Source organism: Micromys minutus (genome assembly GCF_963924665.1).
Source record: "Micromys minutus genome assembly, chromosome: 25".
Taxonomy (NCBI): domain Eukaryota; kingdom Metazoa; phylum Chordata; class Mammalia; order Rodentia; family Muridae; genus Micromys; species Micromys minutus.
In genome coordinates, this window is record NC_137960.1 from 29,305,775 (window position 1) to 29,321,706 (window position 15,932).

At 38.2% G+C, this 15,932-nt stretch overlaps 1 protein-coding gene across 1 annotated transcript in view; it reads left to right on the forward strand.

The window, feature by feature from the left end:
• Positions 1-6,314, forward strand: part of CEP85L (centrosomal protein 85L) — a 112,556-nt gene extending 106,242 nt beyond the window's left edge. The window contains exon 13 of the mRNA XM_080938237.1: positions 1,696-6,314. Within this exon, the coding sequence (XP_080794363.1) occupies positions 1,696-1,859 (164 nt within the window). The 3' untranslated portion in view covers positions 1,860-6,314. The remainder of the gene's footprint in view (positions 1-1,695) is intronic.
• The last annotated feature ends 9,618 nt before the right edge of the window (positions 6,315-15,932 follow it).

Below are 15,932 nucleotides of genomic sequence, written 5' to 3' on the forward strand. Positions count from 1 at the left end.
GACAGTGGATATTTTATTTGCTCAGTCCTTTTCTCTGAATACTTGGTGTTTCCATATCTTTTTTTTTTTTTTTTACCACACCTTCCCTTCATACAGAGACTTATATCTCATTCTGTTTAAAAGGCATCTTTTTTTTTCTACTGATTAGTCCCCCCTCCCACAGGCTGACTGAAGAAGACCCCACTTGCCCTAGTTAACCCTCTTCCTCATCATAAGTGACACCACTGTCCACTACCAGCCTTTTCCTCTGGGCCCTGTTCCCAGTTGCTGACGCTCAGTCAAGTCGGTGAGAGCTGAGCTCCACTAGTGCTCATGTTTATTGCTTCTGGTTCTGTCCGGCTGAACACAGGCTTCCGTGCACTGAACTGCACTTCTTTCTGTTGCCCACCTTGGTCATCTTTCCCCACACACTTTTCATGTCCTTGCCAGTGTCTTATCTAAACTCCCAAGTTATTTTTCCTAACATAATCCGTGTTATGGAATGGATTCTAGCTTTACTTATGACTCTTGCATGTAATTCATATTCTACTCTTTAACCGCTGGATACTAGCCTTAAAGTCTCTCAGACTACTTTGTTGTTTTCTGCTTTCACAGACCACCCACCAATCACTTCTCCAATTAGGTCTGTAGATGGTTTTCGGTGCCAGTGTATCTTGTGGGTAGTAGTGAGTCATTTGCAAATACACTGTGCTCAGTTGTTTATGACACTGTTTGAAAGGCGCTGAGCACAAGCCATTGACGTCTGCATCTAGTATCACCTTGATCGCCTTGATTGTGGCAAATGTTCATCAGTGTTTAAAAAGTTATTTGTGGACTGGAGAGATGGCTCAGTGGTTAAGTGGCTGCTCTTCCAGAGGTCCCAAGTTCCTTTCCCAGCAACCACATGGTGGCTCACAACCATCTGTTGTGGGATCTGATGCCCTTTTCTGGTATGTCTGAAGAGAGCAAGAGTGCACTCACATACAGAAAAAAGAAAAAGAAAGAAAGAATGGAAGAAAGAAAGGAAGAAAGAGAAAGAAAGAAAGAAAGGAAAGAAAAACCAAAAACCCACAAGCAAACAGAAACCCAGGTATTTTGCTTCTGTGCCAGACAAGTGAAGGTAGAAATTGTTTATTTCAGTTTTCTTGCTTTTTAAATTTGTTTGTTTTGTTAGGGCATGCTTAGAAGGAGAAGGCAGCTGACGTGAGTCTCACCCTTGTTGTTCAGACATTGGGCCACTCTCCATAAACTTGGTTTAGTTGCTTAAAGTTATAGGGTTTCCTATACTGAGAGTATTAGAGTTTCCTAACACTCTGCCTATATATTTTGAAACTAACATCTATATGCCAGTGAAAACCCCTTTTGTAATGATAAAATTTAAGACATTTTCTCTCTCTATGCAAATAATTATCATTATGTCAATTGAAACAAATTAAGAACTATAGTGGAGCTTAGGAAGAGATATGTGAGTGCATTCTTTTACACTTTCTTAACACTGCCGCCCACTAAGCATGCTGGATTTGTGTATGCTAACACATTTATTACATTTTAACTAATAGGGTATAGATAAGATCTATTTAATATCTAAGAATTTGTATTTTGAACTTAGCCTTGCCAGTATTCACTGTACAATATCATGTTCTTCTGATGAAGGTAAGAATCTTAAAATGTCTATTCAAAAATGTGAGCTGTCCTCTCCATACTCTCTCTACACAGCAATGAACTGTTCAGCTGAAGAGACGGAAAATGACCACAGCCCAGAAACACTCACTAAAAAGCTCTCGGATGTGTGCCAGTTACGGAGGGACATTGATGAATTGAGGACTACAATATCAGACCGCTATGCTCAGGACATGGGAGACAACTGTGTTACCCAGTGATCAAGTGTTGGTCCACAGCAACAATGATCCATTATGAAATGCTGCTGTGTTGGACTCCTTTGTTTCTCTTTAGGACACACAAGGGAACGCTCAAGCTCCTTGCCATGCACTTCAGCTTTGTTGTTGGTGCATATGCTTTCTGAGGGAAGTTTTAAAGGGACTGATCAAATCAGGCAAACAAATCACGTTACTAAAGTCTGCAAGAAAAAGAACAAAATAAGCTGTTATTTTCAAACTACTGATTGTAGGACCAAGCTGTGAACAAGGCCCTTCAGATAAAGGTGTAGGACTTCCTTTACTTCTATAATTTTGTGTATATACATATGAGTGCTCATTCATTCTCTCACTTGATCACTCTGTCTGTCTGTCTGTCTGTCTGTCTGTCTGTCTCTCTGTGCATGCCCATGCATGTGCATTTCCACATGCATGGACTTTATCCACAAAATAATAGGATTTCAAAGGTCAGAAGACAGCTTCGAAAGGCACACACTGTTAATTCTTCATTTTGTATAGAAGCATGTATTGCATTGTGGATTTTTTATTGGCAGAGCCACTAGATCCAGTACAGAGGTGGTATTATAATATACAAGAGCAGCAAGCAAAATCATTTGTGTTTTAGAAAGTGACTGTACTGAGATGTGTGACGGAGAAGTTGGCTTGAAATTGTCACTGAAGACAGACCAGCTATTTTTTTTCACAGATGGTCTTAGCAGTGTGAAACTTTAATGTGATGATGTTTTCATTGGCATTGCAATTTATATATATAAAAACCTAAGTAATTTCAATTAATTTCATCCCTCCCCTTACTACTTGCAATTTTTATTTATTTATGATATATGTGTAAGTACAGCCATATATAATTAGTTGAAGGCCACTGGAGCTTCCAATGACTGTTATAAAAAGAAAGATGACAGCTTAACTCTGGCACAGTTGTTTTTTATCCACATTTCAGCATTTATATTTGAACAGTGTTGTGCCTGAATTAAAATACTTTAAGAGAAAGCATATGAATTAATAGTAGCATAAAACAATGTAAATCTTAATGATATTTTAATTTCTTTTATTATATTTGTTGCATTACAATCAGTTTGTCATGGAGTATGAAATTCTCCATGGAGCACAGGGTACTACTATGAAGCTCATCTCACGTGAGCAGATACACAGTCACCTAAACTTCAAATGAGTATTGTCTCTTATCATTTTGTTTAGAAGATTGTGCATTTTACTGCAGTCAGAATTTATTACATTCTTTTCAATACAGGCTAAGCACCCCTCTTTATAAATTGATTTGGCTCTGTCTTTCCCTACCTCTCTGCCATCTTCCTTTCTTTCTTTTTTTTTTTTTTTTTAATATAACCCAATTTTCTTAGGCAGGACTATAGAGATGAGAGAGAAAAGGCTGCGGAATCTACAGGTAGTTCTGCCTACTGAGAATGAACACATAGCAGTTTTCTTGCTAAACTTATCCTGGTGCAAAGTTTGCACCTAGAAAGGATTTTTCTTAATCACAACAGGAAAACTTAGTGGGGCAGACCTTTGAGGAGCATACTCAGGAAGACACTCAGTTCAGAATGGGCCTGCATTCTGTTGTCCATAGTCGCTTGATAGGTTCTGTCAGTATCTTATGTTGTATCATAATGACAAATTGTCCTTCCACTTAGTGTTAACTCCACCCTACTCTTCTTGGGATCTGGCTACTAATAAATCAGTGTGTTGGGGTGACTATGCATTCCAACTCCCTAACCCAGATAGGAATTAGCCACTCGAGAATTTGGTTCTTTAATGATGTTTTCATTGGCTTTTAAGACTAGTACTTTGATGACAGTCAAGAAATTGATTGTTGCAGAAAGTAATGTCTATGTAGATGGTCTCAAGCTGTAGAGTTAGATACTGGAATCTATATGGCTCAACCACAGTGCAGCAACTAACATATTTACCTTTTCTTTCCATAGAGTCGCCATTATCTTGTGGTGATTTCAGACATAAAGAGACCCAACTATACTATAAAAGATACTGTAGCCCTAGTGAGCAACCATTGCTGATTTGTGTTAGCAGCTTCTTATGTCTCCAAAGTCCTAGCTTTTTAGTTTATGTTTTGAGGTTTTATAGTTACTGTTTTTAAAACAAATTTATGGTCATATATTTTATTATGTATATACATGTGTGTGTTTATATGTGTGTGTATGTAGAGTGACACACACATATACACCTTTTTTTCTGACCACTTACAATAAATAAAACAATTTCAGTTTTGTCTAGTTTTCTAAAACTCAAAGAATTTAATTCACATATTTTAGAGAAAAATATTTAACTAAGAAATTAATAAAATATTACTGATACATGTCAATTTCTAAATTGTATAGTACTATTTAAAAGACTCTCAGATTAGCATCTCTTATTAGAGTTTAGAATTAATGAAGGGCTTTGATGCATAGTCAGCTTTGGAGGAAATTTTGAGAAAACTGAATCTGGTTGGGTTTTAGAGTTTTATTTTTCAAAAACATCTTTAAGATATACCTTGTTAGAACAGTAATACTATATCATACTTAAAGCAAACAATTATCATTAGGTCAAGGAATACAGCATGGCAAATCTACAGTGTTTTATCCATATTTTGAAGTAGGGTATATGCTGAAGTTAGTACAATGATATATGCCTAAAACAAAAAGGAACTTAAATTTTAAAGTAAATCTATTTGTAAGTTTCCATAATAATGAACTTTTGCTTCAATTATGCTTTTGCGGACCAAGCCTTTAACCTCCTAGGAAGTGTTACACAATATTTTATTTTTAGTCCATTCAAGCTGAGCCATTCTGACACCACCACACAGAACAGAGGTAGATAAATAGGTGCCAGGGGAAGCCATGGTTCCCTGCACAGGTAAAATGAGCTGAGGCTTGGGCGCCAATAATGCCCTGTCTTTGTCTTGGATGCCACATTTAAAATAGTAAATCTTGATGAGGCAAAACATGTAAGAAATTTATTTTTAAGAGCATGGTCCCCTTTTAATATTTGGGATAAGATTCATTGTTTAATGTTAACATTATTGTATCTTAGTAATGATTGTGGGGTTGTAATTTTGAGAAACTGAATTTAACTTTTAGTAGCTTGTTAGATAAACCCAAGAGCTAGAACATATTGCTAAAATGAATATTGGACAATTCTAACTTGGAAGCTTGTGTCCCATACTGTTCTTGTTCCAGACTCGGTAGGAATCTCTGCAAGGATATTTGTAAAGGGACTGTTTCATAAAGGGTGTTCTTTAAACCGGAGAGTTCACTGAGCAGCCGGAGCTAAGCTTGTGGCTGCTTTGCATGGTACTGCTGAACTCAAGTATGCCTCTGGTGGTTCTCGTCTAGAGTTCTGTCACTGCAGGGACAGTTACAGTGACCGGATGTTCTCTGAGTGAGCATGCATAGCAGATGACATTTGGAACCTCCTTGCACCCTTTTTTCTTTCCATTTCTGACAGTGCTTATAAACCAAGAGAAATTCTCTTTTATTTGGTATAAATGGTTCAGTGTCACTCCCTCCTCCCCTAAAACATTGATGGTAATGCTGTGTGAATGTATGAGACATTTAATCATGAAAGGGAAGGATTTGAGGTTTCTTATTTAAAGGAAATATTGAATATAACAGAATGTACATTGATCAATAAGTCATCGGCAACACTGTTGCAGCTGCATACAGAGAGAACCTTTTGTGCCTTTTTACCTGCAGTGTTTATTTCTCTCTCATGAACTCTTAAGAATGTTGATTATTGCACCTTGATCTTTGGTAAATAGACTTAAGAAGTTTTCTAAAAAGAGCCATTTCTTGTTAGAGGATAGCTATCTTAGTAAACATGAGGGGATGTATCATATTTGTATGTTTGAAGCCCAGCTTTTTCTATAGAGAGCAGGATATTCCTTTTAATGTATTCATTTGTGTGTGTGTGTGTGTGTGTGTGTGTGTGTGTGTGTGTGTGTGTGTGTGTATTTATATTTATTATATATGTAGCTATTTAAGTACTTCTGTGTGAAACTGAGCATCATGTTGGTGTGGTGACCAGAGTAGTAAGGTGCTAGATGGTCACATGAAAAGCACAGCAGAGTATGCGATCAGTCACTGACTGGTGGGCTTGTAAACTAGGTTCAGCTTCTGAACCACAGAATACCTCATGTGTAAATACAGTGTTCTGACTTAACTCAAATACAGTTATTGTAAAAAAAATGTGAAGCCACTGGCTGGCTTATGCCTTCTGAGGTTTTGTTCTTACCTCCTTTTTGGAAAGGAGTTGTTTTTGTTTTGTTATTTTTTAAAATAGGATTTACAGCTAGAAATTTGAATGCCAAAGTTCTATTTATTAAACTAAGAAAAAAGTTTTCAATGTTAATGGCTAGTATTTTTCCACTGGACTATTGTTTGTTGATGTTGAAATTTGTATTTACAGAGAAATAAATTTTTTAGAAAAATACTTGTCTTCACGGTGCCTGATGTTGGTATAAGAACTGTATTTGAAATCACAAGTTCTCAATGATAAGAGTATGTTGAGCTGACTTTTAAGTAACAGCTTTCTATTAATACATAGATGAATCTTTGGCTAGAACATAAGACTTCTGCTTTCTAAATCTGTCTTACTTAACTGACTAAATAGCCTTCCCTCAATGTGTTTATGGAAAGGTAGAGGAATTTCCCATGGACAGGTGCCATGAATGCAAAGTCAAATCTGTACACCTCAGCTGATAGTGCTGTGTTCCCTCAGGGACTGTATACACCTCAGCTGATAGTGCTGTGTTCCCTCAGGGACTGTATACACCTCAGCTGATAGTGCTGTGTTCCCTCAGGGACTGTACACCTCAGCTGATAGTGCTGTGTTCTCTCAGAGACTGTACACCTCAGCTGATAGTGCTGTGTTCTCTCAGAGACTGTACACCTCAGCTGATAGTGCTGTGTTCCCTCAGGGACTGTACACCTCAGCTGATAGTGCTGTGTTCCCTCAGAGACTGTACACCTCAGCTGATAGTGCTGTGTTCCCTCAGGGACTGTACACCTCAGCTGATAGTGCTGTGTTCCCTCAGGGACTGTATACACCTCAGCTGATAGTGCTGTGTTCCCTCAGGGACTGTACACCTCAGCTGATAGTGCTGTTCTCCCTTGGGGACTGTACACCTCAGCTGATAGTACTTTGTTCCCTCAGGGACTGTGTGCACTTTAGCTATGCTCCCTTAGGGACTATACATTTATGACGCTCTTGCTGTGCTCCCTTGGAGTCTTTTTATAATCTCTATTGACATCAGAAATTATCCAAGTTTTCCAACTAATTTGTTTTCAATTTTTCACGTTGGACAAATGAGTCAAATCTTTTCCTCAAAGACAGACTTTACAGAAATGTGTACAAAGGGAGCCTAGTATAGGGCCTTCTATTGTATTTTGGTTTGCCAGTATAGACAAGTACAGATCTGTCCTAAGAATGGCAGTCTTATTCTGAATCTCTGTATGCTATAGGCTCAGTGTGCAGGAAGCTGACTGATCTTTGGGTCTGGTATCTTTCCCAGCACAGCTTATTGGCATTGTTCTATCAGTCTTTAGTGACACACATAGATCAGTTAACAGGGTAAGGATCCTTCTAGAACACCCTAATATTGGTGTCACACACTACCTAGGTTTCAATCAAGTATAGAAATCAGACCAGGGAAGTAGGCATTATGCATGTCTAGGGTCCCAGAAGAATTGGGAGTTCAAGGATCTCTTTGGCTCCATAGTAAGTTTGAAGAATTTCTAGATTGGTAGGTAGAATATTTTTTCTTAAAAACAGATTTTAAAAATTCTAGAATTAAAATTTTTCCTGCAGAATGATAGGATCCTCTTTGATCTGTTCATTTCAATATACCTTAGTGACTTAACAAAAAGCATATCCTAGGGATATTAATACAACTTGGAGCTTTTTCAAGAACTGTGTCAGCTTCCTCCATTCAGATTCTCGGTCATGAACAGAATATCCAAGCAGCATACTGTAGGGAGCCGTTTGTGCCACACCCAAACATGGCGCCGGCTTCCCGCCGAGAACTCAGCAAACAGAGCTGTTGCCCAGCCAAGAGACTTAATGCGCATGCACCACATAAGTCACAGCCCACTCTTGGGGCACATGATTGAGCTACAGGAGGATGCACCAATCAGGTAGCAACACGAGTCTCCTAGGCATGTATAGCAATGCATTTTCTCCCCCACGTGAGGAGAAGAGGAAGACAGTGGGGAGATTGCGGGAGACCCCATGTGGAGGGATGGCGGAGAGATACCACATGGAGAGAAGCCCGATAGGAGAGGTTGTGGGAGATCCCACGTGGACAGAGACTGGACAGAGAGATCGCTCGTGGGGGACTGCGCGTGTGAGGTCGACTAGACAGTAGAACTTGGTAGGGAGTCCCCGGCCCAGAGAGAAGTTTCCTGCTCAAGAAGCCCCTGCTCAAAGTGCTGTTCAATAAAAGTTATCCGCAGAAGAAGCTGTTTGTTTTGTTGCACGCCTGTTCCTAGCGGCGGGAAGCATGGGCGCGTGACAGCATACATTGGTCTTAATTATTTAAGAAAAGTAAACAGTTAGGCAGGTGTAGAAGAGGATCGAGATAGGGGAACATTACTGCAGAGTTCTAAGAGAAGTAATAAAACTTTTATGTATTTGAAAAAAGCACATCAGCGGGCTCGATTTACAGTGGTTGGATAGTTTTTGGGGGCAATCGCACTAAATCCAGGTAGAGCAGTTTCAAATGTACAGGCCCATCACATCAGCTCCTATCATCCTTGGCTTAGGAACATTCCAGCATCAGCAATAAAATTGTGATCAAGGATTGCTAATGTGGCTGGGGGATATCTGTCTTAATTTAGGCTTCATTGCTATGAAAGGACACCATGACCATGGCGACTCTTAAAAGGACAGCATTTAACTGGGGCTGTTACAGCTTCAGAAGTTAAGTCCATTATCATCAAAGGTGGGAGCATGGCTGTGTTCAGGCTGACATGATGCTGGAGAAGATGAGTGAGTTCTGCATTTTGATCCAAAGGCATCAGAAGGAGACTGATTTCAGCAAGCAGCCAAGGGGAGCCTTTTTCCACATTGGGTGGAGGCTGAGCACAGTGACACTCTGCTTGCAACAAAGCCACACCTCCAAATTCTGCCATTTCTTATGAGCCAAGCATATGGAGACTTCCACAATATCTAACCCTACCTGGCACATCTGCAACAGTTTAATTATGTGGCAAAGTATATGAGGGGGCAGAAAAATTTTGTGAACCCAGAAACCTAGTCCATCTGCTATGAGATGGTATCCTCTATGTCACGGAAGAGAGCTATACCCATGAACCATATGGTTACCTGAACAAGACCAGCGTGACAGCACCAGGTGATATCCAACAATGTGGACACAGCAATTCTGCATGGTGCCACCCCTAGATGAAGAGCTACAGGTAGTAACTGCCCACTGAAAGGGAAAGTAAGTCTCTTCCTGGTACAAATGCCCACTTTGGTTGTATAAACGTAAGTGCTCAGCCTTGGACACATGCACATATAAGCAAAACTAAATGGAGCCAGTAAATTATACATGTGCTCTGTCTCACATGCATTTGTGTGTAGTAATAGATGGTCTGTGGAGAGGAGAACAGAGGAGTTAGTGAGAGGGAGTGGTGGAAATGGTTTGGATGTAGTTCTTATGTATGAAGGTCTCAAAAGCATTGGTTTGTTTTTTTAAGATGACTAATGTGTAGCTACCAGAGTGGCTAGGCATAGATGATCTAACCCTTGGACAGGCAGCCTTCTGTCACAGTGGAGAGAAGCATAACTGAGAACAAGTGCTTCACCACAAAGAAGGCGTCCATATCAACATCATCACCAAGGCTCAGGCTACTTGCAAATGAAGAGACAGAATGTAAGATACAAAGAACAGGGAGGATTGTGTGAAACACTTCTAGACAAACATTCATGAACACAACAGCCATGTTTACCTCCATGGGAACTGCCCTTGCATGCGGACCAAACACACAGGCCATTTGCCACCGGGAACAATGGAGATCCAGGGATGCAGGACTGGTGAGACTGCAATGCGAGTAGCCGGGGAGCAGAGAGGTCTGGCCTGAGCACATGGGTAGTGAGCCCCCCCCCATTGGTTCAGGGGAGCAGGAACTCGGCCTTAGGGACTCAGTTTCCACCAGGAAGGCCCTTGTGTGCTGACCGAACACTCAGGCCATTTGCCACTTATAACAGTGAATATCCAGGGACACAGGCCAGGTACATGGGAGAGATGGGAACCAATCACTGACAATAAGACCACTTATAATCACAGACAACAAGATGGCAAGAGGAAAGTGAAAGAACTTACCCAATGGAAACCAAGACAACCTGGCAACATCAGAACCCAGCTCTCCCATCACAGCAAACAGCAGAATGCCAAACACTCCAGAAAAAAAAGAGTCAGACCTGAAATCATACCTCAAGATGATGACGGAGATCTTTAAACAAGAACAGGAGAAAAGCATAAAGAAACAGAAGATTTTAAAGAGGAAACAAGAAAAACACTCAAAGAACTCAAAGAACTAGAGGAAAACAGAACCAAAGAGATGAAGGAATTGAAGAAGGAATTTAAACTAGAAATGGAAACAATAAAGAAAACACGAAAAGAGACAACCCTGGAGGTAAAAAACCTAAAAAAGAAATCAGGAGTCACAGATGCAAATTTCTCCAACAGACTACAAGAGATGGAAGAGAGAATCTCAGGGGTTGAAGACAACACTGAAAACATAGACAAAACAGTCAGAGAAGATGCAAAAGCCAAAAAGCTCCTAACCCAAAATGACCAGGAGATCCAGGACACAATGAGAAGACCAAACCTAAGGATAATAGGAATAGAAGAAGGCAAAGAATATCAACTAAGTGGCACAGTAAATATCTTCAACAAAATTATAGAAAAAAACTTCCCTACCCTTAAGAATGAGATGACCATGAGCATAAAAGAAGCCTACAGAACTCCAAGTACAGTAGATCAGAAAAGAAATTCCTCCTGACACATAATAGTCAAAATGCCAAGTTCTCAAAGCAAAGAAAGAATACTAAAAGCAGTAAGGGAAAAAGGTCAGGTAACATATAAAGGCAAACCAATCAGAATCACACCCGATTTCTCAACAGAGACTTTGAAGGCTAGAAGAGCCTGGACAGACATCATGCAGACCCTAAGAGAGCACAAGTGCCAGCCCAAGCTGCTATACCCAGCAAAACTATCAATCACCATAAATAGAGAGACAAAGATATTCCAGACAAAACTAAATTTACACAATATCTGACCAGAAACCCAGCACTACAACGAATTATAGGTGGAAAACCCAATACACTGAGGGAAAATACATCCTAGTAAAAACAAGAAAACTCCTAAGCAAGAAAACCAAAAGAAGAAAGAGACACAGACACAACTCAACCTACAAAAGCAATAATAGCAGGAAACAGCAACCACTATTCCTTAATATCTGTTAAAATAAATGGAATCAATTACCCAATAAAAAGATATAGGCTATCAGACTGGATACATAAACAAAATCCAGCATTTTGCTGCATACAGGAAATTCATCTCAGTGACAAAGACAGACACTATCTCAGAGTAAAAGGTTGGGAAAAAAACTTCCAAGCAAACGGCCCCAAGAAGCAAGCTGGAGTGGCCATTCTAATATCGAATAAAGTAAATTTTCAACCAAAAGTTATCAAAAAAGATAAAGAAAGTATTTTTACTCAATACAGGGAAAATGTGTCAGGAGGAACTCTCAATCCTTAACATATATGCTCCAAATACAAGAGCACCCATATTTATAAAAGAAACCCTACTAAAGCTCAAAAAATACATTGTACCCTACACAACAAAAGTGGGAGACCTCAATACCCTACTCTCACCAATGGACAGATCATGGAAACAGAAACTGAGCAAGGACAGTAAAACTAGAAGAGGTTATGAACCAATTGAATTAAAAGGTATCTACAGAACATATCATCCTAAAACAAAAAAACAAAAAAACAAAAAAAAAAAAAAACAATACACCTATTTCTCAGCACCTCACAACATCTTCTCCAAAACTGACTATATAATCAGTCACAAAACAAGCCTCAATAGATATAAAAATATTGAAATACTCCCATGCATCCTATCAGATCACCATGGTCTAAGGCTGGTCTTTAATAACAACAAAGACAACAAAAAGCCCATATACACATGGAAACTAAACAATGCTCTATTAAACAATAGCAGGGTCAAAGAAGAAATAAAGAAAGAAATTAAGGATTTTCTAGAATTTAATGAAAACAAAAACACGACATACCCAAACCTATGGGATGCAATGAAAGCAGTACTGAGAGGAAAATTCGTAGCTCTGAGTGCTTCCAAAAAGAAACTGGAGAAAGTGTACACTAGCAATCTGACAGCACAGTTGAAAGCTCTAGAACAAAAGGAAGCAGATACACCCAAGAGGAGTAAATGACAAGAAATAATGAAACTCAGAGCAGAAATTGACCAAACAGAAACAAAAAGAACTATTCAAAGAATCAACAAAACCAAGAGCTGGTTCTTTGAGAAAATCAACAAGATTGATAAACCCTTAGCCAGACTAACTAAACGGCAAAGAGAGAGTATACAAATTAACAAAATCAGAAAGGAAAGTGGAGACATAACAATTGAAACTGAGGAAATTCAAGAAATTATCAGATCCTACTACAAGAGCCTATACTCCACAAAGCTGGAAAATCTGGAGGAAATGGATGAATTCCTAGACAGATACCAGATATTAAAGTTAAACAAGGACCAGGTAAGCCATCTAAATAATCCCATAACACCTAAAGAAATAGAAGCAGTCATCAAAAGCCTCCCAAACCAAAAAAAAGCCCAGGTCCAGATGGGTTCAATGCAGTTTTATCAGACATTTATTGATGACCTAATTCCAATATTCTCCAAACTATTCAACACAATAGCATCTGAGGGAACACTACCTAACTCATTTTTTAAGGCTACAATAAACCTCGTTCCTAAACCACACAAAGACCCTACAAGGAAAGAGAACTTCAAACCAATCTCACTTATGAACATTGATGCAAAAATACTCAACAAAATCCTTGCAATCGAATTCAAGGACACATCAAAACCGTCATTTACCATGATCAAGTAGGCTTTATCCTTGGGATCCAGGAATAGTTTAATATACAGAAATTCATCAATGTAATCCACCATATAAACAAACTCAAAGAAAAAAACCACATGGTCATCTCACTAGATGCTTAGAAAGCATTTGACAAAATTCAACACCCCTTCATGTTAAAAGTCTTGGAAAGAACAGGAATCCAAATCCCATACCTAAACATAATAAAATAAATATACCAAAAACCAATAGCCAACATCAAACTTAATGGTGAGATACTTGAAACAATCCCACTAAAATCAGGGACTCGATAAGGCTGCTTACTCTCCCCCTACCTATTCAATATAGTACTGGAAGTCCTGACCAGAGCAATTAGACAGCAAAAGGAAATCAAAGACATACAAAAGGAAGAAGTAAAAACATCACTGTTTGCAGATGACATGATAGTGTACTTAAGTGACCCCACAAATTCTACCAGAGAACTTCTACAGCTGATAAACAAGTTCAGCAACGTGGCTGGATATAAAATTAACTCAAACCAGTTGCCTTCCTCTACTCAAAGGACAAACATTTGGAGAAGAAATTAGGGAATGAATACCCTTCACAATAGTCACAAACAATATGAAATACCTTTGTGTGACTCTAACTAAGCAAGTGAAGGACCTGTATGACAAGAACTTCAAACCTCTAAAGAAGGAAATTGAGGAAGATCTCAGAAAATGGAAATATCTCCCATGTTCATAAATTGGAAGGATCAGCATTGTAAAAATGGCCCTCTTAGAAAAAGCAATCTACAGATTCAATGCAATCCCCATCAAAATTCCAACCCAACTCTTTAAAGAGTTGTAAAGAGCAATGTGCAATTTCATATGGAATAACAAAAGACCTAGAATAGCGAAATTCATCTTCAACAACAAGAAAACATCTGCAGGAATCACTATCCCTGTCCTCAAGCTATATTACAAGGCAATTGTGCTAAAACCTGGATGGTACTGGTACAGACATAGGGATGTGGATCAATGCAATAGAATAGAAGATTCAGAAATGAGCCCTCACATATATGGTCACTTGATTTTTGATAGAGGAGCTGTAAACATTCAATGGGGGAAAAAAAAACAGCCTCTTTAACAAATCGTGTTGGTCCAACTGGCACTCAGCATGCAAAAGAATGAAAATAGAACCTTTCTCATCTCCTTGTACAAAGCTCAAGTGCAAGTGGATCAAAAATCTCCACATTAAACTAGGTACACTAAAATTATTAGATGAAAAATTAGGGAAAAGCTTAGATCACATAGGCACAGGACAAAATTTCATGAACAAAATACCAATGGCTTATACTCTAATGTCAAATCTTGACAAATGGGACTTAATGAGATTGATAAGTTTTTGTAAAGCTTAGACATGGTCAAGAAAACAAAATGGCAGCTAATAGAGTGGGAAAAGATCTTTACCAACCCCACATCAGATAGAGGCCTAATATCTAAGGTATACAAGTAACTCAAGAACCTAGACATCAGAGAATCACACAACCCTATTCAAAATGGGGTACAGAGCTAAACAGAAAGTTCTCAATTGAGAAATATTAAATGGCTGAGAAGCATCTAAGGAAGTGCTAGACATCATTAGCCATCAGGGAAATGCAAATCAAAACAACCCTGTGATTCTATCTCACACCAGTCAGAATGGCTAAGATAAAACCTCAGATGACAGCAGATTCTGGTGAGGTTGTAGAGAAAGAGGAACACTTCTCCACTGTTGGTAGGGTTGTAAACTGATACAACCACTCTGGAAATCAGTCTGGTGATACCTCTGAAAATTGGACATAGTACTACCTGAAGACCCAGTTATTCCACTTCTGGGCATATACCCCAGAGAAGCTCTAACATACAACAAAGACACATGTACCACAATGTTCATAGCAGTACTATTTATAATAGCCAGAAGCTGTAAAGAACCCAGATGTTTTTCAGTAGATGAATGGATATAAAAATTGTGGTACATTTACACAATGGAGTACTATTCAGCTATCAGAAACAATGACTTTATGAAATTCTTAAGAAAATGGATTCATCTAGAGAATATCATCCTGAGTGAGATAACCCAGTCACAAAAGAACAGACATAATATGCAGTCACTGAGAATTGGATATTAACCCCAGAAAGCTCTGAACACCCCCAGAAACAACACACAGACTATATGAAGTTCAAAAAAAAAAAAAAACAAAGGCCAAAAAAAAAAATGAAAAACCATTATCCTTAATCTTTACACACCAAGAAAACTTTGAGTATTTCCACGTTACATCTTGTTTTACATGTGCTTTATGCTCATTGTAACTAATAAGATCTTAATGCACACTATCAAATCTTTAAAAAAAACCAAGCACTGACAAAAATGTATTCGTATACTTTTATGCAAAAATGCTTAAAATCTGTACATTTATCTTTGTTTTTTAAAATAAAGTTGTTCAATTAAAAAATAAATAAAAAATAAATTTATAATGATTATATTTTAAAAAATTGAAGAATTAATTTTGATTTTTTAAAATAAAGATAATATTCAATAACAAAAAAAAGAAGTTGTCTGATCTTGATTTAACTTTAGCAACTGAGGAAAAAAATTACCTTCTTTTTAGATTTTCCAATTTTGTGGAATATGGGTTTTTAAAGTATGACCCAATGATTCTTTGGATTTGTGTCTGTTGTTTTATTCTCCCTTTCATTTATGATTTTGTTTGTTTGGATATTCTTTTATATCTTTTAGTTAGTTTAGATAGGGGTTTGTCTATCTTGTTGATTTTCTCAAAAAACCAACTCTTTGTTTCATTTTTTTTTGTATTATTCATTCTCTTTGTTTCTATTTTATTGATTTCTGCCCTCAGTTTGATTATTTCTATTCTCTACTCCACTTGGGTATGTTTACTTTTTTTTTGGTCTAGAGC